We start from the raw sequence: 26,888 nt of genomic DNA, 5'->3' as shown, positions 1-26,888 counted from the left end.
ATGTTAGTGATCAGGGGCAGGTGCTGTCCAAGGAGCCTTGTTGAATTTCTGCAGTGGTGGAGGGATTGAATGTTTGTGGAGGGGTAGCAATCAAGAGGGGTTCCTTTGTCTTAGATAGTATTGGGCTTCTTGAGTGTTGTTGGAGGTCTACTCATCCAGGAAGTGTATTCCATTACACTCTTGACTTGTGCCTTGCAGATGGTGGATCAGGAGGATAATTTCTTGCTGCAAGATTCCTAGCCTTTGACCTTCTCTGGTAGCCACAGTATTTATATGGCTAGTCTAGTTCAGTTTCTGATCGATGGTAACACCCAGGATGTTGATAGTGGGCGGCTTCAGCGATGGTAATGCCATTGAATGTCAAGGGGTAATCGTTAGATTCTCTCTTGTTGAACATGGTCATTGCCTGGCACTTGTGTGGTGCAAATATCTTTTGCCACTTGACAGCCCAAGCCTGGACATCGTCCAGATCTTGCTGCATTTGGACGTGAACTGTTGCAATATCTGAGGACATCAGGAATGGTGTTGAACATTGCGCAATCAACTGCAAACATCTCCCCTTGTGATGGAAGGAACATCATTGATGATGCAGCTGAAGATGGTTGGGTCTTCAGCTGCAACCATCTGAATAAGACATTATTATTAATAACTCACCATCTGATTCCCCTAAACTTATCTACAAGGTACAAGTCAGGATTGTTATGGAATTCCCTTATCTGAATGAATGCCACTCTAAGTACATTCAAGAACATGCAGAAAAAAGCAGCCTACTTGATTGATTCACCATTTTAAATGTCCACACCTTTCACCTCTACTCACAATGACTGTAGTAGTAGGGTCTGGTCCAAACAGAGTTAATGTGGGATTAAGTGCAATACTGCCCACACACTGAACTAAGAAGACATGTGACCCAGAGCCAGGGTTAGTCTACAGGTTGGTAGCTATGTAAAGACCTAGGATGGATTAACCTCTGTATTTCTCCTGTATGTATGCATGTAGTTAAAATTTGTTAATAAAGACTTTGTTAACATACTCAAGACAATGAGAACTACTTCATGGTGTCTGAAGCAAAATTCTCCAATGTCTGCTGCGTGTATAACCTACACGATGCACTGCAGTAACATTAAGGTTCCTTCAACAGCCACTTCCAAATCTGTAACTGTTACCACTTGAAAGGACAAGGAAATCCGACACATGGGAACATCACCATCAGGACGTTTTCCTCCCAGTCGCACATCGCTTTGATTTGGATATTGTTATTCTGTCAACATTGCTGGGTTAAAATCTAGAATTTCCTTTTTAACAGCACTGTGGGTGCGTGGACTACATTTGTTCAACTAGATAGAGCACCACCTTCTCTGTGGGCATATTAAGGATAAATGTTGACGATGCTAGCAAAGCTCACATCCCATGATTGAATAAAAGCATACCATAATAGAGTGACTGAAATAGTTTATAAATGTGTTTCACTCCCATTTAGGTAATTTTAACATCTATTGTTTGATGAAGTTCATATATGGCATCCTTATAGGTGCAACTGCAAATGCATTAAGTTGTTTTGACTACTGTCAAATTGCTTTGTTTGCTGAACAAATAATATGTAGCATAAGTACTCATTAGTAAATTAATTTCCTAACCCTGCAAGTTGATTTTAGTGCATTGTACTTTGTTTTCTGCAGACAGGCGAATGAAGAGTACCAGGTGCTTGCAAACTCATGGCGATATTCATCTGCCTTTTCCAATAAGTTATTTTTCACTGTGGTGGACTATGATGAGGGAGCAGATGTATTTCAACAGGTATGGATCTTGTTGTGTGTTGTATCTATCAACGAGTTTTACATTGTGAATTTAGGGCAATACATCCACTGGCTCCCTTTTATTTGCACAACTAATTCTGTTCTCAAAAAACTCTAAATATGTTCGTTAAACACAATTTTCTTTTTGTAATTTTAAATTCCCCCTACTAGCAGTTTTGTAGACAGGATGTTGGCCATAAAATTTCTTAGATGGGATGGCCTTGCCACTGGGCTGCTGCCCATCCCAACCTCTTGGCAAATTTACAGCAGAATGGGTGAACCAATGGCAGACTGGCACTTGCCCCAATAAATATGCTTAATAAGCCAATTTTTGACAACTTAAAGGTTGTTTTCTGCCCAGCCTCAACTTGCAGGGTGGTGGGAGGCATTCGTGACAGGGGGGAAGCCAAAAAAGTAATCCTGTACAGACCTCATACAGGGAATGGGAAGTGGTGTGAGACACTTCCATCAGCAGCTTCATTTTAACATCAGGCACCCCACTGCCCACTGAGAAGAACTGACCTTTGCAGATCCACTCTCCCCACTGACACCTCCACCCACCTCTGCCTACCACCTGGGTATAACCTTGCCACCCCACCCTGAGATCCCCAGATCTTACCTGGTCCTGAACATTGAGGACTTAGATTCTGGGGACTGCTTGCATTTGCAGACTTGTCATTGAAAACTGTACCCAGGTCTTCTAGTTCCAGACAAAGATTACCAATTGGGGCCTAATTGGCCTTACTCTTACCCTAGTTATTCTCTTGTTCTTTATATATTTTAAAAATCCTTTATGTTTTCCTTTATTTCTGCGCCAAAGCTTTTTCATGCACTCTCTTAGCTCTCCTCATTTCTTTTTTAAACTACTCCAATTTTTTATAATCCTGAAGGGACACTGCCGTATTGAACTTTTGCTAAAATGTCGTAAGGTTCTTTTTTTAAAAATTTAATTCTGACTTTGAAATCCCTTGACCAGAGCGCTCTGGTTTCGGTCCCACCCCTTGCCCTTACAGGCATATATTTGCCCCGTACTCTCACCATCTCCTCCTTGAAGCCTCTCACTGCTCTGACACAGTTTTATGTGCAAGTAGTTGCTCCCAGTTCACTTGGGCTAAATCCTGCCATATCTGATTAAAATTACCTTTATCCTTTTTATCAATTATCCTAAATCTAACTGAATTCTATGGTCACTGTCACCAAAATGCTTGCTTACTGAAATGTTTTTCACTTGCCCAGGTTCATTTCTGAATATCAAGCCCAGAATTGCCCCTACCTTTGGGCTTTCTACTTGCTGGCTAATAAGTTTCTCAGCTGAGAACCATGGTGCAAGCTTTCCATCGGTGCTTCATCTGTCAGTTGATAGAGGATCAGCCATAACCATACTGAATGGTGGAACAGGTTCCATGGGCCAGTTGGTATACTCTTGCTCCTAGTTTCTATGTTTCAATTTTTTATGTTTGCTGTCTCCATCTTTACAGTTCTAGAATGTTTCAATTCTAACCCTCAGATGGTCCCTTTAGTAGTGGAACAGAAACAGACCACTTCAATGTGTCACCGGGTTCACCCGCTCTAACTGATTGGGAAATCCAAAGAGGACCCATTCCAAGACCATGCTGTCCAGATGAGCTGCCTGTGAGTTGGTATTCTATCCCTAGCAGCACTGTGGGTATACCTACACCTCAAGGGCTGAAGCAATTCAAGAAGGCAGCTCACCACCATCTTCTGAAACACAGCTAGGGATGGACAATAAATGCTGGCCTAGCTAATGTGACTCACATCCTGTAAATTAATTTTTAAAAATTCCAATAACATATACAATACTGAACTATTTGCCCTAGTGCATTCCCCACCTTGTAGGTGTCTTTGCTTGGTCTACTGCTCCTATGTTATACTATTCACGTGGCTACAAGATGGTTGGTAGAAGGCTGCTGGCTTTCACTGCAGAAGATTGCACATTACCTTGCAGGATGATCATGAAGAGCCTTGAGAATTTTGGGCCTAGCTTCAGACTGTTTAATTATGGCATGAGTGACAGCAGTTGACTGAGAGAGAACAGCGAAATGAGGGTGATGGAACACAAATGCTGTCATTCTGAGAGAGGACAGCAGGTTTGTGGACCATTGTGCCAGTAACATTCTTCCGGGGCAGCACCTCAGCCATGCTAATAATCTGCTGGAGCACAGATTGCTGGACCACTTTGTGAGCCTGTTTGCCCATTTGTGTATGGCAATGGAGTTGGCCACCACTTCCATGCTGGTAAGGATAGGCTCCAAGCTCTGCTCAAAGCTATGTGCATGGTTAGTGCCAAACTCCTCCATGCTCTTTGACAGTGGCCACAGCTTTCTGGCAGGCCTACCAATGCACTACTGCTGTTTGCACACCCATCAGCTTTCTTCTTTAGGCTACACGTTGATGACTTCCTCATGTCCACTGAATCAGATATCATTTATAACCAGGCCTTCTGGTGAGCTACAGCGTGCAATATTTTTTTCCCTGACCTGGCTGGCCACTCATTCTTGCTGTATCACCACAGATCCCATGTCTAAACAGCTCCTAAAGAATGCACAGCAGCAATTTATGTACTGGTGGCTGAGAGTGAGAGACAGAGTAGCACTGTTTCTTGATCACCAATCTCTTCTTCCTCTTCTGCTTCTTGTTCCTGCACCACCAGCTGGCCACATTCCAGTTCTTGGATATCTGTAAGGAAAGGGTTGTTTTAAGGGTTGAACGAGGTACATGTTTTCCTTGCAGATCAGGAGTGTTTGTGAAATGAGGTGGTATGTGAGAAACATGAGTTGTGAGCATCCTATCACCTTTGATGGTTTGAGTGTTGCCATTATCTAGGGCCTCAGTCGTAGCCTTTCACATAATGGAAAGCATCATTTTCTCCACAATAGTGTTGACGTGTGATTTTGCTTGTTCTTCAGCAGTTAAATACTATTGTCTCTATCTATGCTACTATGTCCTGCAAGAGAGATGTAGGTGTCTCAGTGCAAATGGTACAATCTGTTTGGATGATGTGCCTATCATAGTTGAATAGCTGGCTTTCAGTGCAAGCTGGGAGGTGTGGGTGTGAGGTTTGCAGCAGGGCTATGCGTGTGCGCAAGAGGTGCAGCTATGAACGTGAAGTATGAATTATAATCAGTAGAGAATTTTGGTAGGTAAGTGAAGGATTAGGAGGTGGCGTTGTGTGTTGTGAACTGAGAGGTGTATGAAGTTAGCAGTGCTGTTAGTGGAATATAGAATTTGAAAATGCATTCCCATTGACTTTGCAGTGCCTGGAGAACCCCTGATCCCCTGTGGATAGAGGACTTCTCTCTTCCTATATGCCCCCTGTGTCAAGGCCTCCAGTGCTGTGTTGGAGAAGCTTGGAGCCTACTCCCCTCTCTGCCATGTTGTGCCAGGTCAAATTGACTTTTAGAATCATCTCCAGAATCTGTTCCAATCAAAATACTTCTACCCTTTAAGAGATGCAGGCTGGCTTTACGTAGTGCAGAGAAATGGAGCCATTCAGCAGCATGCTTTGCACTGCATACATGCCACAACACAATTATTTAAATGTGCAGCAGCAGTAACTAATTCACATGCTGCCTATATCTGGAGGAAGGGGTGGCAATTAATTGGCATTGCTATCCCTGAGCTTGTTTCAGGGGCTATCCGATTTTATGACACCCCCAATCCCCCAGAGTCTGTAATGTAGGACGAAATTAACAAAGATTTAAAAAGGTATGATCTAACAGATAGTTAACATGAATCTGTAAAGAGTAGGCAGCGCTTGCAAAGTTACCTTTTTCCTTTCACTATCTCTTACTCAACCTTGTTCAGTATTCTGTTCTCTATAAAATCTAGGCTCATGGTTTTTATAGTTTTAGTATCATTAACTTTTAATATGGTTCCCTGTTGGATATTTATCTCCATGCCCCACTCAATGCAATCTGCTTTCATTTCGCTCTGTAAAACCTAATCCAAAAATACTTGTTTCCATTTCCACCATTCAGTCACTTGACAACAGGACTATTTCCTTGTTCTCTTTATCTGTCCTAACTCTTTTCCTTTTTACCACTTGTGAATATAATGATGTGACGATGCCGGTGTTGGACTGGGTGGGCACAGCAAGAAGTTTCACAAAACCAGGTTAGAGCCCAACAGGTTTATTTGGTATCACGAGCTTTTGCAGTGCTGCTCCTTCGTCATGTGAGTCATCATCAACATTAGAGAAACATCAGGAAAGAATGTTATCATTGGTAGTTCTATCAATTACCATTTACTTGCCAATAACCTGCTCATCGGTGCTCAGTTGCATTTAGTCAGGATTGCTCGAGTCCAAACAACATTAAAGCCTTGATCCAAACAAAGATCTCTAACAAAAAATCAGTCGTCAGGAGAATCACAAGCAAGGGAGAGGTGGGTTGAGATTCTTATTTCCTTTTACCTGCGGAAGGGCAGTATGGCAGTTAGGGCAGTGGTAAGCTTCTCCTGCCAGATGTGGGAAATCAGGGAGCAATCTAGTCTCTCTGACGACGTTGTCTGCAGGAAGTATGTCCAGATGCAGCTTCTCACAGACTGCATTGTTCGCTTAGAGCAGCAGGTTGATGCACTGCGGAGTATACAGGAGGCAGACAGTGTGATGGACAGTAATTACAGGGAGGCTGTCACACCACAGATTTCAGTCAGGTAAATGGGTGACCGCCAGGAGAGGCAGGCGGGTAGTGCAGGAGTCTTCTGTGCTTATACCCCTTTCAAACAGGTATATTGTTTTGGGTACTGTTGAGGGGCATAGCCTGTCAGGGGAAGATACCAGCAACAGCCAGGCCTATGGCACCACAGCTGGCTCTGCTGTGGGACAGGGTCGAGCGAAGAGCAAGTGAGCAGCAGTGATAGAGGACTCGCTAGTTAGAGGCACAGACAGGTGTTTCTGTGGCCGCAATCGAGACTCCAGGATGGTGTGTTGTCTCCCTGGTGCCAGGATCAAGGACGTCTCTGAGTGATTGCAGGACATTCTTAAGGGAGAGGGTGAGCAGTCAGAGATCCTTGTACAAATTGGTACCAATGGCATAGGTAGGAAAAAGGATGAGGTCCTGAAGTATGAATATCGAGAGTTAGGCAGAAGGCTAAAGTGCAGAACCTCAAAGGTATTAACCTGAAGCTGAGATGACTGACTTCCAGCAATCACAACCATCTTCTTTTGTGATAGGTATGACTCAAACTAATGGATCATTTTCCCTGATTTATGGATGACTTCTATATGCTCAAGCTCCTTGATGCCACACTCAGGCAAATGCTATCTTGGTGTCACTCTCAGTTCAGCTCTTGAATTCAGCTCTTTTGTCCATTTTTGTAACAAGGCTGTTGCCTAGTGGCGCTAGCAGATCAGCATTGATCAGTAGGTTGTGTAAATGCCATTTGATAGTACTGTTAATAATAACTTTGATTGTTTTGCTGATGATGAAGAGTGCACTGGTGGGTAGTAGTTGGTGGAGTTGGATTTCTCCTGCGTTTTGTTTGCAGGACATACCTGGGCAAGTTTCCAAATTGTCTTATAGATGCCAGTGTTGTAGTTGCACTGGAACAGCTTGGATAAGGTTGCAACTAGTTCCGAAACACAATTAAGTCTTCAATTCTACTATCTGGATGTTGTCAGGACCTGTTGCCTTTGCTGTACCCAGTGCCTTGAGCCATTACTGAATGCCATAGGAAATTAATCAAGTGAAGCATTCATTTTGCAGTTCTGCTAGCAAAGCATTAGCCTTGCCTTTTGCACATGCCTGCTGGGCTCACCATCATTGAGGATGGAGATAATTTTGGGAACCTGCTGGAGTTAGCGGTTTAATTGTCCACAGTCATTCAAGACTGGACTGCAGAATTGGATCTGATCCTTTGCTTGTGGAATTATTTAGCTCTTATAGAATGCTGCTGCTGCAGTTTTGCATGGATACAATCCCACCTAATAGCTTCACGAGTTTGGGAATTCATTTTTGCACTACCTGATCTGCTCATGACAGAATGTCTCATTTCACAGGGGTCAGAGTCCTTCATGGATGATAATGAGGGATACATGAGGTAACAGATTATGGTTTAATGCAGTTTTGCTGCTGCTGATGACCCATTACACATCACAGAAGAGGTATTTTGATTGCAAGTTCTGTTCATAGTGGCAAAAGGAAGACCTAGAGGCAATAGGCATAATCTAGAACAACGGGCAAAGAGATGTGCAGGTTAAGTTGATTGACCATGCTAAATTGCCCCTTAGTGCCCCAGGAGGATTAGCAGGTTATATACATGGGGTTATGGAGATAGGGTCTGAGTAGGATGTCGTGCCAGAAAGTTGGTGAAGACTTTATGGGCTGAATTGGCCTCCTTCTGCACTGTAGGGATCTTATGATGACAAAGACCAGGACTTGAATATTCAAGTCATTTAGGAAGGCCAGGAAATGAGGAAAAGGTAGAGATGTAATTCTATTAGTATGACATTGGTACATTGGAGAGAGGTGACTCTGGGGCGCCTTCATTATGAGGTCATTAATTAATCCTGGCTCAGTCACATTATCATGTCTAGTATATTGTGCCATCTGATTATTGCTTAAATGTGCTGCCTTAAGAGATCATCCCGTAGACATTCTATTAACTCGTCATCCAGATTACCTTTGCCAATTTGATTAATCTAATCATTTGCAGTCAAATTTGCAAATCATCCATCAAAGAAAGCCATGCACCGTTGGTCTGAGGAATCGAATGATCTCCTCAGGGATTGCTTTGAGTCAGTGGCTGGCCAGTATTTAAAAACTCTGTGACCAGCCTGAACAACTATGCCGTTACAATAACTGACTTCATTTGTAAGTGTGTAGAAGACTGTGTGCCAAAAAAGCAAATCTGTGTGTTTCCCAGCCAGAAAGAGTGGATAAACAGGCATATCCACTGCTTACTGAAGTCTAGGTCTGAGGCGTTCAAGTCAGGAGACCCAGACCTATACCAGAAAGCCAGATATGAACTAAACAGATCTATCAAAAATGCCTAAAGATAGTACTGGACCAAGCTAGAGACTCAGGTTAGCCACATGAACCCCCGCCGACTATGGCAAGATCTTCAAGACGTACCAGGCTACAAGATGAAGGCATGTAAAACCGCCGGTACCAACACCCTGATGAGCTCAATGCATTCTAAGCCCATTTTGAGCAAGAGGTAAGTGAGAGTATGGCCTCCATCCCAGAAGCCTCAGACAAACCTGTATCCAAGACCACCATTACAGATGTCAGAGGAGCCTTCTAGAAGGTCAACCCACAGAAAGTAACTAACCCAGAAGGGATACCTGAACAAGCATTCAGATCCTATGCGGACCAGCTGGTGGGTATATTCACAGACATCTTCAACCTCTTGTGTAGCGTGACATTCTGCACACTCTCCATTCCTTCTCTATGAATAGCTTCTTTGACTGTATAGCGTGCAAGAAACAATACTTTTCACTACATGTTAATACTTGTAACAATAATAAATTAAGTCAAATTATGATTATCACTGATAAATTTCTCATAAGCCCCCATTATTTCTGCTTTTTATTTCCCATCCTACTGTGTTTATCATTAAGGGACCTACATAGCACTCCCAAAAGTGACTTTCCCTTTCAATTTTACCCAACTGATTCTACATCTCGATCTCTGGAAGGTTTGCCATCGCATTTTTTCCCATAACCCTGGAAATTAGTCTTCTTCAAATATATAACCATTCACCTTTTCCTGTGGTTAATTTCATTGTTATAGATAATTACACAAATTGCCTTAAATTTAAGACAGTGCCTTGTTTTAAGACGTGTTCCTTATCTTAATGTCTTGACAAACATTCCTTAATTTGATCAGAGCCTGTGCAGTCAAATTTTGTGTATTCCTGATCGAAAAAATCCTAACAGTTCATGTCTTCGCTTTCCTAGACTGTAGCACTTATCCTTCACTTACAGCGTATTTCCTGCTAATCAGGTGTTGCTAGCCTCTTATTATGTTATGGGACCCTTGAAGTGAAATAATGTGAATGAACTGAACTCCCCTAACGGAAAACATGATGGACAAAATTTCACTCCTTAAAACTTTTACTGTAACAATCAAACCCAAAATCAACATGAATTAACAAAAATGGTGATTGATTAAAAATTATAAAATATACATTAAGTGGCAAATTTAGCAGACAGATCTTGCAAATTTACTCGGTAGTCCACTCAACATATAGGCCATTAATCTCAGTCTTAAGGTCCTTCAAAACTGTCTTCTGAAGAATTCCAACTCCTCCTCTTTCAGGATCTAGCCAGATCCCCAGCTGACAGCAGCAGGCAACTGATATATGTTCCACAGATACTGTTTTCACTAAAATGGTGCATGCCTTCAGAGCCTCCTCAACTTTCATTACAACGGTCTTGATGGCATGGATCCATTAGTGCCATTTTCAAGTAACTGTGTTCTTGTCTCTTCTCAGCTCTTGGATTTAACCTCTGTCTTCTTCAGCCTGCTGTAACTGAACCACTGGGATCATCATTTGGGAATGGATTGCTCTGTGCCCTTTTATGTGGTTTGAATCAGTTTTAGTTTCCTCTGTTGTTTTGATTTCTGATTTCAGTTTAAATTTTAGCTTCCATAGAAACGAGAAGATGGTTTCCTTTTATAGTTCCCTTTTTAGTTATAGTCTGTCTTAAAAAATACAAAATTTGAAGCACAGTTTTGATGAAAAGCCTGTAAAACTTTGCACCTTTTTGAATGAGGTACAACTGGGTTTAATGCTGCATTAATGGCATACTTTCTGCTAAACACACTGGCACTGAAAATTTTACATTTATAGAATGTGAAATTCTTCCAATGATTAAACGTTCCACATTTTTAGAAAACATAAGTTTTTATTTTTTAATACTATTTCTTTTTTATTTTAGCTTCTATCTAAATACAACCATGCACATATTTAACTATCTAAAAAATTAAATTAAGAATGAGTATATTTTTTGTCTTCATCCACTTTGTGATTGGCCATTCTGGCACTTTGCCTACGTCCTAATACGATCTTCCACACTTTTTACTGCAGTTTCAAGTTCCTATCAAAGACCACAGTAACTCCAGTAGTGAAGGCCAGCAAATACCACCGCATACCTCCCCACAGCCTGAAAAATGGCCATTCACCAGCACTCTGTTTTCTATCTCTTAGCCAATTTTGTGTCCACCTTGACACTGTTGTTTTATTATGCTTCAATTTTACTGACGTTCCTAACATGTGATTCTCTCATTCACCCTCCCTGTCACTTCATCAAAATAACACAATCAAATTAGCCAAACACAATTTGACCTTAAGCTGAAAGGATGAGGTGCAAATGGAAAATATTGTGAAAAGGCCTTAGACTGACTTCCTGACAGGATACGATCGCCCATGTCCCGTGCTTCCTGCCCATTGTCAGGAACATCATTATAATACATTAGCGTATAATTAACAGGCCATACTCTGGAATCATTTGCCCACAGCAAATTAAACTTTCATGGTCGCATGATGGCAGAATGGCACAATGTACAACTGGTTTCAAAAGGCGATCAGAACTCTGAAGAGAGCTCGGTGAGTGTACTTGAGCTGGCACAGAGCGACTCCTCCTCTTCGGGGGGAGAGAAGGTGGGGTGCAGGGAGTATAGGTAAGTCTGCAGAATAGCTTTTTCGAGGCTGCTTTGTGGTGCCATGACATGGGTTTTACTTAAGGGCTGGAGAGAGGAAAGCGAAGCCTGGGGCCTGGGCTTCAGTGCGTTGTTGGGGGCTGGGGGTGGTGAGGTATGGAGACAGAATGAATATGAGAGCAAGGTAAATGGAAAAATATGCTAAGTAAAGTTTATTTATTATTCACAAATAAGGCTTACCTTAACACTGCAATGAAGTTACTGTGAAATTCCCCTCGTTGCAATGATGAGTATACTATGTTGCAGTTGAGACTGTTTAGCTTGAGCTGAATTGACATGCCTGGAAACAGACTAGTGAAAAGTGAGAGATAAAACTAGTCTTTCTGCATATGAGAGATGCAGAAGAATTACTTGGGAGACATGGTGATATCAGTCTTGCTTGTTAGGTTTGTGTTTCTGCTAGCATAATAGGCTATGTATTTGAGATTTGCTGAATTGAAAAATAATTATTTTCATTTATTTTTAATATAATTCAATCATGTTCTATATTTTTTCCCATAAATTAAACATAGGGGTGAATTGGTTGATCTTAGCAGTGCAAAACAAGCTGACAGTGAATCACCAAATGATTTTCCACCAGGTCCAATCTTCTTTCTACTGATTTCCATAGTTCTTTGTGGGAACTTTTTTCCCAGTTCTATTGTCACTTCAAGTTGATTTGAAATTAATAATCTATGCAATATTTTTCAAGTCAATGGAAGATAAAAGCAGATGGGGTGAAAAAATCACTGCCAGATTGCTGCAGGCCAGTTTTGTGTTGCTGGTTGGACCATTTTATCTCCAAAATTTGATGTGACTAAATATACATGATGGTCAAATACTTTAATGGCCCCTGTCAAGATTTTAAATGTAGGAAACATGATAGCATGATGTGCACAAAGTGAGGGAAGATTAATCAGCATTTCCAGGCAGTGTTTCTTTCTTTTGCAGCTAAATATGAACTCCGCTCCTACATTCATGCATTTTCCACCAAAAGGAAAGCCTAAGAGAGCTGACACCTTTGATCTGCAGAGAATCGGATTTGCAGCTGAGCAGCTTGCAAAGTGGATTGCTGACCGAACTGATGTGCATGTAAGTTCTTTGAAGATATTTAACAAAGCAAAAATTCCACTCGTTTCATTCCAATGGAATTACTGCTTCACATAGAATGTTAATATTTGTGAATCTTTGCTATTGCTGATTTTTATACTTTAATTGTATTGTCATCTGTTACTCTGATATGGTGCTGTCTATTGGAGTTGATAACGTAGCATTTTCCATAATTTTCTAAAACAATAATTATTCATGTGAGCATCACGGATAAGACTAGCATTTATTTCCTATCCCTAATTACCTTTAAGAAGATGGTGGTGAGTCGCCTTTCTGAATTGCTGCAGTCTAGAGAAGGCTATAGAGGTTCATCCACTTGGCACTTTTGGCTGAAGATAGTTCAGCCCTGCCTTTTGCATCGACGTGCTAGTCTCTGCCATTATTAAGGATGGAGCTTCCTTGGTTGTTTAATTGTCCACCACCATTCACAACTGGATGTTGCAGGGTTGCAGTGCTATGATCTGATCCATTGTTTGTGGAATAGCTTAGCTTCATCAACAGTATGTTTTCTTTTGCTGGTTAGCTGTGTTGCAGCTCTATCCGAATGGCCCCTTATTTTTAGAACGCCTGGTGCTTTCCTGATCTGCTCTTCTACAATCCTCATTGAAATAGGATTGGTCCCCTGGCTTGATGGTAAACAGTGGTATATGCCATGTTACCAAGTTAGATAATGTGGTGGTACATAGTTGTTCATGGTGTCTCATAGATTCTCATTTTTGAGCTGCTTGATCTCTTTTGAATATATCTCATTTAGCATGATGGTAGTACCACTCAACACAATAAGGCGCTTTTTCATTGCGAAGGTGGAACTTCAATTCCACAAGGATTGTGTGGTGATTACCAGAACAGATAGAAGTAAAGAAGTTTATTTATTAGTCACAAGTAAGGTTTACATTAACACTGCAATGCAGTAATTGTGAAATTCCCTTGGTTGCCACAGTCCGATGCCTGTTCAAGTCAATGCAGCTAACCAGCATGTCTTTCAGAATGTGGGGGGAAACCGGAGCACCCAGAGGAAATGCACGCAGACACAAGGAGAATGTGCAAACTCCATAAAGACAGTGACCCAAGCCAAGAATCGAACGTGGGTCCCTAGCACTGTGAGGCAGCAGTGCTAACCACTGTGCCACCAAGCCGCCCCAGATTAATGAAGTTGAGTTCAAGTAAGTTTTACCCTCTTGTTAGTTCTCTCATCACCTGAGACAGGATCAGTCCTGCAGCAATGTTTCTTCACCCAATTCAGCAGAAACTGATGCTCCAGAGCCATTTTTGGTGATGGGAATTGAACTCCACCTCTATGTTCTAATAATGCATCAGTTGAAGGAGGATGGTGGATGATTAACTACAAGATGCTTCCCACCCCATGTTTAATTCGATACCATGAACATTTGGCTGTCTGGATTCAATGTTCAGAATTTCCCGGGCCACTCTCTTTCACTGTACACTACTGTACTGTCACCTTTGGTGGCTTTGTTCTGCTGGTGGAACAGGTTCGCCCCAGAGATGATGATGGCGAAATCTGGGATATCAACTATAAGGTATGATTCTTTGTGTGTGACTGTGTCATGCTGTTGCTTGACTTATCTATGGGACTCAATTTTGATACAAATCTCCAGATATTAGTGAAGAGTACTTTTCAGGGTAGACTAAACGTTGTAGTACTTTTGTTATCTATGTGCTTAGGTCGATATCAGGTGGTTAGTCCATTTTTATACCTATTCAACTTTTCGTAAAAGTTTCATGAAACCGAGGTTTCATGCAATGGAGGATGTTAAAGAGTCAGTTACTTTGATATAGATCTGGAGTCACATGAAGAACAGAGTGGGTAAGGACAGCAGATTTCCTCCCTGAAAGGACATGAATGAATCACATGCATTCTTAATGACAATCCAACTATTTTCTATATATAGCTGCATTTTATGCCAAATTAATTCAATTATCTGAATTTAAATTCCCTAGTTGCCTTAGTAGGTTTTGAACTCATGTCTTTGGATCATTAGTTCTGACAAGACTACTTTGTATTGCAAGCATTCAATCATCATCATTGCAAAGCTAAGGTGTAAACGGGAACTCTCATTACTAATCTAAAAACCAAATATTAGGTTAGTATAAAATCTATATGAAGAAACAACACAGTACAAACCTGTACTCAAATTTGGCTTCAACAGTACGCAGTATTTTTTGGGAGATTCTTGAATTGTTCAGTTGTCAGATATTAAAAAATATGACACTGATTTCAAAACCAGGAATTAAATTAGGTTTGGAAGAGCTGATATAAATTATCCTCAGAAACTTGCAACAAATTTGAATTATTTTGTAGCTCTTTGCAAAGTTTTTGTGCCCTTTAATACGTTATTTTTGTTTTTGCGTCCTAACTGTAATTAACTGAAAAAGACATGTCACAGTGTTTAGCGCGGCTGCCTCACAGCACTAGGGACCTGGGTTGGATTCCAACCTTGGGTGCCTGTCTGTGTGGAGTTTTCACATTCTCTGTGTACTTGTGTGTGTTTCCTCTGGGTGCTCTAGTTTCCTCCCACAGTAAAAGGTCACACAACATCAGGTTAAAGTCCAACACTAGCTTTCAGAGTCTCAGGCTCCTTCATCAGGTGAGTGAGGACTTGTATTCATAAACAGGTCGTTTACAGACACAAATTCAATTTACAAGATAATAGTTGGAATGCGAGTCTTTACAGGTAATCAAGTCTTTACAGGTACAGACAATGTGAGCGGAAAGAGGGCCAAGCACAGGTTAAAGAGGTGTGTATTGTCTCCAGCCACGTCTGTTAGTGAGATTTTGCAGGCCATGGGGGTTACAGGTAGTGTGACATGAACCCAAGATCCCGGCTGAGGCTGTCCTCGTGTGCGGAACTTGGCTATCAGTTTCTGCTCAGCGATTCTGCGTTGTTCTGTATCATGAAGGCCGCCTTGGAGAACACTTACCCAAAGATCAGAGTCTGAATGCCCATGACTGCTGAAGTACCCCCCGACTGGAAAGGAACACTCCTGCCTGGTGATTGTCGAGCAATGTTCATTCATTTGTTGTCGTAGTATATCGTGGTCTTGCCAATGTACCATGCTTCAGGGCATCCTTTCCTGCAACATATCAGGTAGACAATGTTGGCCACGTCGCAAGAGTATGTACGGTGTACCTGGTGGTTAGTGTTCTCACCATCGACACTACAGGGGAAGCCCCAGAAGATTGGAGAATAGCCAATGTTGTTCCTTTGTTTAAGAAGGGTAGCAAGAGTAATCCAGTTAATTACAGGCTAGTGAGCCTTACATCAATTATTGGAGAGGATTCTTCATTCTTCGAGACTGGAGTTATTCCCATTTGGAAATAAGTGGATGCATTAGCTAGAGGCAGCATGGTTTTGTAAAGGAGAGGTTGTGTCACATTAACTTGACTGAGTTTTTCGAGGAAGTGACAAAGATGGGTGATGAGGATAGGGCAGTGAATATTTTCTACATGGACTTCAGGGCAGACTGGTGCAGAAGGTGAAGTTGCATGGGATCAGAGGTGAATGCCCATGACTGCTGCAGTGACTGCCCAACTGGTAGGGAACACTCTTGCCTGGTGATTGTTGAGCGGTGTTCATTCATTCGTTGTCGTAGCATCTGCTTGGTCTTCCTAATGTACCATGTCTCGGGATATGCTTTCCTGTAGCGTATCAGGTAGACAACGTTGGCCGAGTCACAAGAGTATGTACCATGTACCTGGTGGATGGTGTTCTAACATGAGGTCTTGGCATCTGTGTCGATGATCTGGCACATCTTGCAGTGGGTTGCTGTGGCAGGGTTGTGTGGTGTTGTGGTCATTGTTCTCCTAAGGCTGGATAGTTTGCTGCAGACAATGGGCTGTTTGAGGTTGTGTGGTTGTTTGAAGGCAAGAAGTAGAGGTGTGGAGATAGCCTTGGCGAGATGTTCGTCTTCATCGATGGCACGTTGAAGGCTCCGGAGAAGATGTCGTAGCTTCTCTGCTCCGGGGAAGTACTGGACGATGAAGGGTACTCAGTCCGCCGTGTTCCGTGTTTGTCTTCTGAGGAGTTTGGTGCGGTTTTTCACTGAGGCACGTGAGAACTGTTGACCAATGAGTCGAGCACCGTATCCTGTTCTCATGAGGGCGTCTTTCAGCGTCTGTAGGTGTCTGTTGTGATCCTCCCCATCTGAGCAAGTTCAGTGTATGCGGAGGGCTTGTCCATAAGGGATGGCTTCTTTAACGTGTTTCGGGTGGAAGCTGGAGAGGTGGAGCATTGTGAGGCCACAGTCCAAAGGTGTGGAGGTAAGGTGGATTGACCATGCTAAATTGTCCCTTAATGTCCCAAGATGTTTAGTTGCAGGATGTTAGTGGGGTAAATGTTTCGGGTTATGGGGATAGGGCAGGGGGTGTGCCTGGTGGAGATATTCTTCGGAGAGTTGGTAGGGATTCGGTGGACTGACTGGCCTCTTTCTGCACTGTAGGAATTCTCTGATTCTATAAATTTCAGGCTTTTTGAGTTCATTCTTATATTTATTTTTCAGATTCGTGTATTCAGGCCTCCAAACTACTCAGGAACCATTGCTCTGGCTCTTCTTGTTTCACTAGTAGGGGGATTATTGTACCTACGGAGAAATAACCTCGAATTCATTTATAACAAGACAGGATGGGCCATGGCTGCCTTGGTATGTATTCAAATGACCATGGAATTGAATTGCCACTTCAAACCTTCTGACTAGTTTAGTGATATTGACGAAGTGTTGAGTGAGAATGGGCCTACAACACAGAACTACCACACTTTGTTTGAGAATAAACGCAAGATCTCGATTAGGTGGGTGTAATGGAAATCAAAAAAAGCATCACATAGTTGCCATATTGTTTCCCTGAGGTATACTCTTAAGGCAAAGTAATATACATTGCCCACGTTTTATTTACTTTGTATTTTACCTGGTCTGGGAAAATTTGGTGCTGATATTGACACTGCTACTTAAAATGGGAAGTAATTCTGGTCCGTTCTCAATCTAGATTGTACCTCACCTGGATTAACGTAAACAAGTGTTGTAAGTGCCATTTTCATAAAAAATGGAAATTGTTTCTTTTAATGAATAAAGGACCAAATATGGATGGATTGGGTTGGTGCAGACTGCATAACCAACCTAGTGCCAGGACAAATACCACTGAATTGACATAGTTAGCAGCACTTGACTGGATGAGTATAGCTCCAACAATACTCAAGAAATTCAATACCACCCAGGGCAAAGTTTGATTGGCATCTCATCCACAAACTTTCACTCCCTCCACCAATGATGCAAAGTGTCAGCGGTGTTTACCGTTTACAGGATGCACTGCAGGAATTCACCAAACCTCCTAAGACAGCACCTTCCAAACCCACGAACATGGGTATCTAGAAGACAAGGGCAGTGAGCACATAAGAACACCAACACCTGGAAGATCCCCTCCAAGGTACTCACCATCCTGACTTGGAACAGTATTACCATTCCTTCAATGTAACTGGGTCAAAATCTGGAAATCCTTCCCAACAGCACGGTGGATGTACTTACACCACATGGCCTGCAGTGATTCAAGAAGGTAGCTCACTGCTATCTGAGGACTATTTGGGATTACAATAAATGCAAGCCTAGACAGGGATGCACACATCCCAAGAATGATTTTTCTCTTAAATGAGGGAAAAGAGAATAGACGATTATGATGGTAGATTTAGATGAGAAAGAATAGGCGGTAGCTTGTTTGGAGCATAAATGTCTGTATGAACCATTTGTGCCAAATGCCTGTATCTGTGCTGTATATTCTATGTAATGACTTCTTGCGTTAATTTAGCACAAAAATGTCAGTGTGTTTGACTCTTAGCTCCTGTTCAGAGCATGGTATGCAAATGTCAGGAAGTTATAAAAGGAGTCAATGCTGTGGCAAATTAGCAGTGACATCAGCATCACACCTTACATGAAAGAGTATTAGTGTTCTTGTGAAGACTCTTGTGCTTAATCTTGTGACATCTTTTAATGCTGCTTTTTTTTTTGTTCTCTGCACCTAGGTCCAGATTACCTTCTATTGTTGCCTAAACCCGTGCTGCCTGTGTCTGTGCCTTTAGAGTGCTTATGTGTTGGCTACGTTCAAGGCTAAGATAGACAAATAGATAGATGGATTTTTGAGCTTTGGAAGAATTAGAGATATGGGGATTAGACAGGAAAATGAAACTGAGTTCCAAGATCAGTTTTGATCTTATTGAACATCTGAGGAAGTTAGTAATGATGTATGGCCCACACCTGCTCCTATTTCTAATGTTCTCCAGCACTACCACTTCTTCTTCAGAGTAAACATTGCCATATCTTCGCTATTTCCTGCAACTCCACCTTCAAATAATTACAGCTCTCCTTTCTGCACTTTAAGGACAAGTGACTTAACAACTTGTACATGTTTACCACTTTGTTAGAAGACAATTCCGTCATTAGGATTTTTAAATTGGCAAATTGTGTCAGGCCTGTGCCATTCTTGGTTTGGAGTTGATATTCAGAGCACTAGTTTATCTGCTGAGATTGGAAAGTCAGTATTTATAAATCAGGAAAATATAACAATAAATTGGACTAAAAAAGTGGAAATTCATAATTAGTGCATACTTATTTTTTCAGTGTGTGGTATTTGCCATGACATCTGGACAAATGTGGAATCACATTCGAGGCCCTCCATATGCCCATAAGAACCCACAAAATGGTCAAGTGGTAAGTGTTTCGCAATTAAAGAATAAAATTTGATCAGCGTGAATCCAGATTATAACTTATTTGAGACTTGGGTATTATCTATGTAATGTCGTGGTTAATAATAATTGGCCGTAGGTTTTTGAAAACTTTGGGAATTGCAGATTCTAAGATTCTCCTGCCTGTATCATCAGTTATGCATCTTTCTACTCTTCCTTCTGTTTCTTTCCCTCACTGGCATGTGGCACCCAAAATAATATACATATTACTACATATGAGATACTGTTTATTAAGCCAATATCTCAACACCGCTGTAAACTTGTAAGCATTTATGCAGGGATGGCACAGTGGTTGGCTTCACAATTCCAGGGACCTGGGTTCAATTCTGGCCTTGGGCCACTGTTTGTGTGGAGTTTGCACATTCTACCCGTGTTTGCATGGGTTTCCTTTGGGTGCTCCAGTTTCCTCCCATAGTCCAAAGATATGTGAGTTAGATTGATTGGCCGTGCTAAATTGACTTTAGTGTCAGGGGATTAACGGTAAATATGTGGGGTTACGGGAATAGGGCCTGGGATTGTGGTCGATGCAGACTCGATGGGCAAAATGGGCTCCTTCTGCACTGTAGGGATGCTATGATTTCCTAAATCTGTTAAAAGGCCCTCAACCCTCTTCCTACCTATATCATTGATACGGATTGCTGTCCTCCAGCAGGATCTAGTGTAGCCACTCACTTGATGGGGGACAATTTTTGGCTCGCTGCGCTGCTTTAGCAGTGGTGCAGTGGTTGTGGGGCTGGCCAGCTGGCCAGACTGTTAGTGCGGAGCTACTGCGCATGAATGAATCTTGGCACTAACAGATCGGGGCATGCAGCAGTGACCCGCTCAGTGCCATGCTGCTGGCCTCTCCACCGGGGATAGGCTCTGCCCACAGCTTTTTAATGTGATTCTCACTAGTGCACTCAGCAGTGCAGAGTGTGGGATGTCTGTTTTGAAAAAACAGTGGGATTTACTCCAGTTTTTAAGTGAATTCAATACAGAATTCTTTTGGGAGAATCCTACCTAACATCTTTGGTCCTGGAAGCACAGAGGCACCATACCATTCTGGAATAATACTGAGGCCGCAGAAATGCCTGTCTGTTTCCCCTAACTATTGAATCCCTGACCAGTATTGGTTTTTTGACATTCTTTCTCCTTACCTGTACAGCTGCCTTTGTGTTTTGAACTTGGAACCATCTGAATAGTCAAGGAACCATCAGCCTCACTGGTATTTAGAACTTAATTGTGGTTAGAGTGCAAGACACATGCAGGGAACTTTTGCAACACCTTGGTCTTCTATGTCAATATGCAGGTTATTTCCTCTGTACCTGTATACACTTTAGAGATTATCTCCTGCAATGTGCTATCCATGTAGTTCTCAACCTCAAGGTGGTTCCAAAATGGCATTAGCTATTGCTCCAGCCCTGACAACTCAGACTCTTGCATGTGTGGGTGTCCAGGGCACAAGAAGCATTCTACAGATTCCATATAACACACAATATGCATTCAGTGGGATCAACGTGCCATGCCATGCTTCTATTTATTTGGTTACTATTAAATTGATCAGAAATAAATTTATGATTATTTCCTGAACTGGGCAAAAAAAGCTTACTAGCTACTCACCAATCAGGGGAGGTGACCCACCCTGTCCACTGCGCTACTCTGGCAGCACAGCGGGCTGGTAGATTCAAGTGGAGGCCATGTAGTGGGTTTCCTGCTGGGTGCCATGGCTTCAGCGTGTCTCTGCCTACCAGATTGTGGTGCAAAGCTGTACAAATTATACTTGTGACTGTTTGCATCCCATAAGTCTCCAGGTCTACTAGTCCCCCCCACCCTGCTAGTAGTGTTACAGTGGGATTTACAACAGCTCCCCACTAGTGGCCTGTCCCCACTGGAGTGAAGGGGAACTATGGAGGCCCACAGGAATTTGGGGGTAAGATGGGTGCCCCCCTGGGCATTCCCAGTTTAAAGTCTGACAACACCAGATTATAGTCCAACCGATTTATTTGATAGTAAACTCACAAGCTTTCGAGGGGACTCCCTCTTCGTCAGGTGAATGGAGAGTTCTGGCCTCGGACAGAGCATATAAAGCACAGACAGTTTAGAGATTACTGATTAGTAACCTGGTGTTGTCAGACTTTTTACTGTGTTTACCCCAGTCCAACGCCGGCACATCCACATCGTTCCCAGTTTGGCAGTGCCAACCTAGCCCCCTTGCACTGACCAAGGAACAAAGCAATGCCCAGGGGGCACCTTGGCACTACCAACTAGACATTGGGGAAGGGGAAGGGCCTAAATGGGCCTAAATGGGGGTGGGTGGCGGGGTCTGTGGGGGAGGTGGGAAATGGAGATTGCTGGGGACCTGTTGCTACTCTGCGTTCAGTGATGACAGAGGGATGAGGCCAGCAATCGGTGATAGCTATCAGGGATGTGGGGGATAGGTCAGCGTGCTGGGGGTTGGGGGTAGCAGGATCAGGAGATTGAGACTGCTCAGTTGCTGGCCAGTGCTCAGGAGCCCGGCTGTGTGGGGCTCCTGCGAAGCGCCGATCTTGGTGCTGACAGATTGGCACATGGTCCGCTCGGTGCTGTTCTGCCGGACACTCGAGCAGGAATAGGCCCTGCCTACAGCTTTTTATCCTGAATCTCGCTAGAGCACCCTGTGATGCACAGAGTGTGGGAGATTCATTTTGAAAATTTCGCTTGAAAAATAGTGGGATTTACTCCAATTTTACTCCAAAATTTGGCATTTTGAATTTTTTTGGGAAATCCCACCCAAATTTTTTCCTTTGCAACAGAGTCACTTTAAGTGCTTTTTTACCTCTCTCCCTGATGCTTATGCTCTGTTATCTCTAGGCTCTTTCTTACAAAGATTGAGGTATGTCATTGTTGTGGATTGTAATTATTGGATTTCTTCCTTGGTGTGTTGGATTCATTTTGAACTCTAACTCACAACTCTTCCTGAATCTCTGTTACTAGTTTTACCTGTTGGCCTCTCACACTGTTTCCCCTCAGGCTTGCATTCTCCTTGTTTACTGATCTTTCTACTTCATTAGAATATTCAACTCAATATTCAAGTTGATGATGAAAAGAAATCTAATACATTGATGTGTTGAACTTGACCTGCAGCACAAGTAATCTCTTTATGATTGATTTAGTTGACTGGGTTTACATTGAGCAGAATTTTTTAAGTCACAAATACATAAAATGCTGGAAAATCTATGTTGGCATAGGGGTATTAAGGGCCAGGGGGAGATGGGGGACATAGAGGGTATGAGTTGGCCTAGGTCAGCATGGATGAGGCACGAGAGCTGTGTAATAGAATCATAGAGTTTTACATCAGGGAAACAGGCCCTTCGGCCCAACTTGTCCATGCTGCCCTTTTTTATAAAACCCCTAAGCTAATCCCAATTGCCCACATTTGGCCCATATCCCTCTATACACATCTTACCCATGTAACTATCTAAATGCTTTTTAAAAGACAAAATTGTACCTGCCTCTACTACTACCTCTGGCAGCTTGTTCCAGACACTCATTACCCTCATGTGAAGAAATTGCCCCTCTGGCCACTTTCGTATCTCTCTCCTTTCACCTTAAACCTATGCCCCCTAGTTTTAGACTCCCTTACCTTTGGGAAAATATATTGACCTGTGCCCCTCATTATTTTCTAGACCTCTATAAGATCACCCCTCAGCCTCCTATACTCCAGAGAAAAAAGCCCCAGTCTATCCAGCCTCTCTTTATAACTCAAACCATCAAATCCCGGTAGTATCCTAGTAAATCTTTTTTGCACTCTTTCTAGTTTAATAATATCCTTTCTATAATAGGGTGACCAGAACTGCACGTAGTATTCCAAGCATGGCCTTACCAATGTCTTGTACAATGGGTATGAAAGTTGAGGGACAAGGGTTCGAGGCTGTTTATTTCAACAAAGTGCCTGAGCACAGAGACAGGTCTTTTGCTGAGTCTGCATATGCACTTGATAATTCTTGGCGTGCTTTGGGGGAGGTGAGCCTAATTTCTAACTCAGCTTGCCCTCCTGGATCAAAAGTCATGGTGATTTTTAAAAGGTCACGTTCGCAGAGCTGGGAATTCTTCCATCTCTGTGCACTAGACCTGGGAGTGAAAATCTGGGCCTAATTTATAGTTGCAGCAGCTAGTGCATGGTTAGCAGGTTTTTGCATGGCAAAGATTTCCACCCCCATCCACTCTATCTTTACTTAGGTGATGCCTATCAACACATAATTTTAGGAGCTGCCTGGCTGGAACTTGAAAGATAAATGTGGCATAACTTCAATAAAAATAGGAACTTGTTGGCTGTAGAGATTGTGTCTGGCATAAATGCTGGCACACTAATGTTGCAAATGGGTTTCATAAGTATTCATGATGTGACTGACATTCACATTTACTTATGAAACAAAGTTTTGAAGTTTATTTATTATTGTCACAAGTAGGCTTACATTAACATTGCAGTGAAGTTACTGTGAAAATCCTAGTTGCCACGCTCCGGCATCTGTTCAGGTACACTGAGGGGGAATTTAGCGTGGTGAATGCACATAACCAGCGTGACTTTTGGACAGTGGGAGGAAACTTGAGCATCCGGAGGAAACCCACACAGATATGGGGAGAATGTACAAACTCCACTCAAACAGTGAACCAAGCCGGGAACCAAACCCCGGTCCCTGGTGCTGTGAGGCAGCAGTGCTAGCCACTGAGCCAGTGCATTGAAAAAAAAGTTGAGTGATCCTTTTAAGAAAATTGAGTGCAAATCATTGGTTTGGAGACCAATAAGATTGTAACTTCTTTCAAATCATACCCAAGGGACTTTAATGTGTTCATAAATTCAGAAAGGATTTGATTGCATAGCTGAATATAGTGTTTCATAACTTCATTGTTACAAGTATATCTGCAGAGCCTCAAAATAAAAGAATAATAATATTTTGCCTTTCGGGATGAAAGAAGAAGCATTATAGATATATTAACCATATCCTGGTTATCAGTCTGCACTAATAAAATGCAAATAACGCGAACAGCAGTGTCTGATATGATTCTTTTTTCTGTGGGGTTAATGTGTTTTATCTCCATTATCTCAGTTCTTTTCGGACTTGGGAGCAGGAGGACTAAGAGCAGGCCCTTCAAGACTGATGTGCCATTCAGTAAGGTCTTAGAGCCGTAGGGCGGAATTTTACCAGCAAGTCCGGCAAGGTTCGTATGAATGCTGTTTTCCGAGCCTTGTCTGCCCCCGGAATTGAGGGCGGCATGCCGGTAAAGTTCCAGCCGTAGAGTCGTACGGTGCAGAAAATGCCCTTCGTTCCATCATGTCTGATCTGGTTGTGTCTCAATTCTACTTTGCTGTCTTCAGTTATAACCCTTGACACCTTGTCTATCAAAAATCTGTTTAACTCTGCTTTGGATAAATTCTATGACACAGTTTTTACTGTTTCCTAGAGAAGAGAATTCCACAAACGAATTATCCTTCAAAAGAAAAGAATCTCCATTTTAAACAGCAGACCACTTACTGTTAAATTGTGTCCACTGATTCTAGACTCTCCCACACGTGGAAACATCTGCCTGGTATTTACACTATCTAAACCCTTCAGGATTTCATATGTTTCAATAAGATCATGTGTCATTCTTCTGAAGTCCAGTAGGTACAGGCTCAACCTTTCTCCATAATATAAGCCTACATTAGAATCAGTGATGCAGCATTGCCTCACTATCAAACTTACTTCACCAAAGAGTATGGTAGTCTTATTAAAACTGCTTCTTTGATTAGACAAGTTAAAATGAAGCTAGGGAATTGTTATCGTTAGCGTTATTGTGTTTGCATATTAGTTACAACATTGAAACAACCACTCAATCCAGTCGGTCCGTTTGGTATTTATGCTTCACATGAGTCTCTTCTTGACATTCCTCTTTTAGCCCTATTAACATATTCTCTACTTTCTTCTTCATGTATTTATCTCATTCCCCTTTAAATGCATTTATGTTGTTTGCCTCTTTATGATGGCAAGTTCCACATTTTCACCATTCTTTGAACAAAGAAGTTTCTTTTCAATTCTCTATTGGATTTATATGTCTTTTTTGCGACCTGGATCTGATCTCATCTGCAAGTAAGAACCTCTTCTTGTTCACAATCTTAAAGAATTCTATTAGGTGCCTCCTCAGTCAGCTAGACAAAAGAGCTCTGGCATATTTAGTCTTTACTGTAGCCTCTCATTTCTGTTGTTCCTTTGTTTAAGAAGGGCAGTGAAAATAATCTGGAAAATCACAGGCCAATGAGCCTTACTTCATTGGAGAAAATTCTTAAGGACAGAATTTACTCACATTTGGAAAAATATGGACTATGTAGCAATATATAGCAAAAATATAGCAATAGGCAACATGGCTTGGTGCCAGGGAGATCATATCTCACAAACTTGATTGAGGTTTTTGAGGAAGTGACAAAAATGATTGATGAGGGCAGGGTGTAGATGTAATCTACATTAGACTTTAGCAAGGCTTTTGACCAGGTCCCTCATGGCAGGCTGATACAGAAGGTGAAGTCACATGGGATCTGCAGTGAGCTGGTAAGATGGACACAGAACTGGCTTGATCAGAAAGACAAAGGTAGCAGTGGAAAGAGGTTTTCTGACTGGAGGCCTGTAACCAGTGGTGTTCCCCGGGGTCAGTGCTGGGGCTCCTGTTGTTTGTAATATATATAAATGATTTGGAGGAGAATGTAGGTTTTTTGATAGTAAGTTTGCAGGTGACACAAAGATTGGGGGAGCTGCAGATAATGAGCAGGATTGCTCAAGGACACAACTCTGCCTTGGGCAGAGAAAAAGCAAAGCAAAAGCAAAGGGAATTTAATCTGGACAAATGGGGGGTGATGCATTTTGGGAGGCCCAGTGCAGGAGGAAAGTACACAATAAATGGCAGAGCCCTTTGGAGCATTAAGATACTGAGAGATCTAAATGTACAAGTCCACAGTTCCCTGAAAATGGCAACACAAATGGATAATGTGGTCGAGAAGGCGTGTGGCATGCTTGCCTTCATTGGTCAGGGCATAGAGTATCAAAATTGCCAAGTCATGTTGTAGCTGTGTAGAACTTTAGTTTGATCATATTTGGAATATTGCGCATGATTCGGGTCACCAAACTACAGAAGAATTTGGAGGCTTTGTACAGAAGTACAGAATTTTCTGTACAGAGTATAGAGTACAGAAAACGTCTACTTGGATGTTGTGTGGTTTAGAGGGTATCAGCTATGAGGAGAGATTAGACAAAGTTGACTTGTTTTAACTTGTCAAACCTTGTTTTAACCTTATCAAAAGTTAAGGAACGACCTGATAGAAGTTTACAAAATTATGAGACGCATGGATAGAATGGATAGTTGGAGCCTTTTTCCCAGGGTAGAAATGGGACATAAGTTGAAGGTAAAAGGGGGAAAGTTTAAAAGAGATGCAAGAGACAAGTTTTTTTTATACAAAGGATGCTAAGTGCCTGGAATGCACTACCAGAGGAATGGTAGAAGCTGATACAATAACAATGTTTAAGAAGCATCTTGACAGACACGTGAATAGGCAGGGCATGGTAAGAAGAGACTCTCCACTCAGC

The 26,888-nt window shown here is 42.2% G+C and overlaps 1 protein-coding gene across 3 annotated transcripts in view; it reads left to right on the top strand.

The window, feature by feature from the left end:
* tusc3 (tumor suppressor candidate 3) overlaps positions 1-26,888 on the top strand; it is a 350,535-nt gene that overhangs the window by 159,959 nt on the left and 163,688 nt on the right. For all 3 annotated transcript variants that reach the window (XM_080198163.1, XM_080198162.1, XM_080198164.1), the window contains exons 3-6: positions 1,680-1,797; positions 12,413-12,553; positions 17,090-17,230; positions 19,193-19,282. In XM_080198163.1, the coding sequence (XP_080054289.1) occupies positions 1,680-1,797; positions 12,413-12,553; positions 17,090-17,230; positions 19,193-19,282 (490 nt within the window). The remainder of the gene's footprint in view (positions 1-1,679; positions 1,798-12,412; positions 12,554-17,089; positions 17,231-19,192; positions 19,283-26,888) is intronic.

The sequence above is a fragment of the Carcharhinus amblyrhynchos genome, chromosome 1 (genome assembly GCF_965287045.1).
Source record: "Carcharhinus amblyrhynchos chromosome 1, sCarAmb.v2.hapA, whole genome shotgun sequence".
NCBI classification, from domain to species: Eukaryota; Metazoa; Chordata; class Chondrichthyes; order Carcharhiniformes; family Carcharhinidae; genus Carcharhinus; species Carcharhinus amblyrhynchos.
This window is presented reverse-complemented; position numbering and strand designations above follow the sequence as displayed.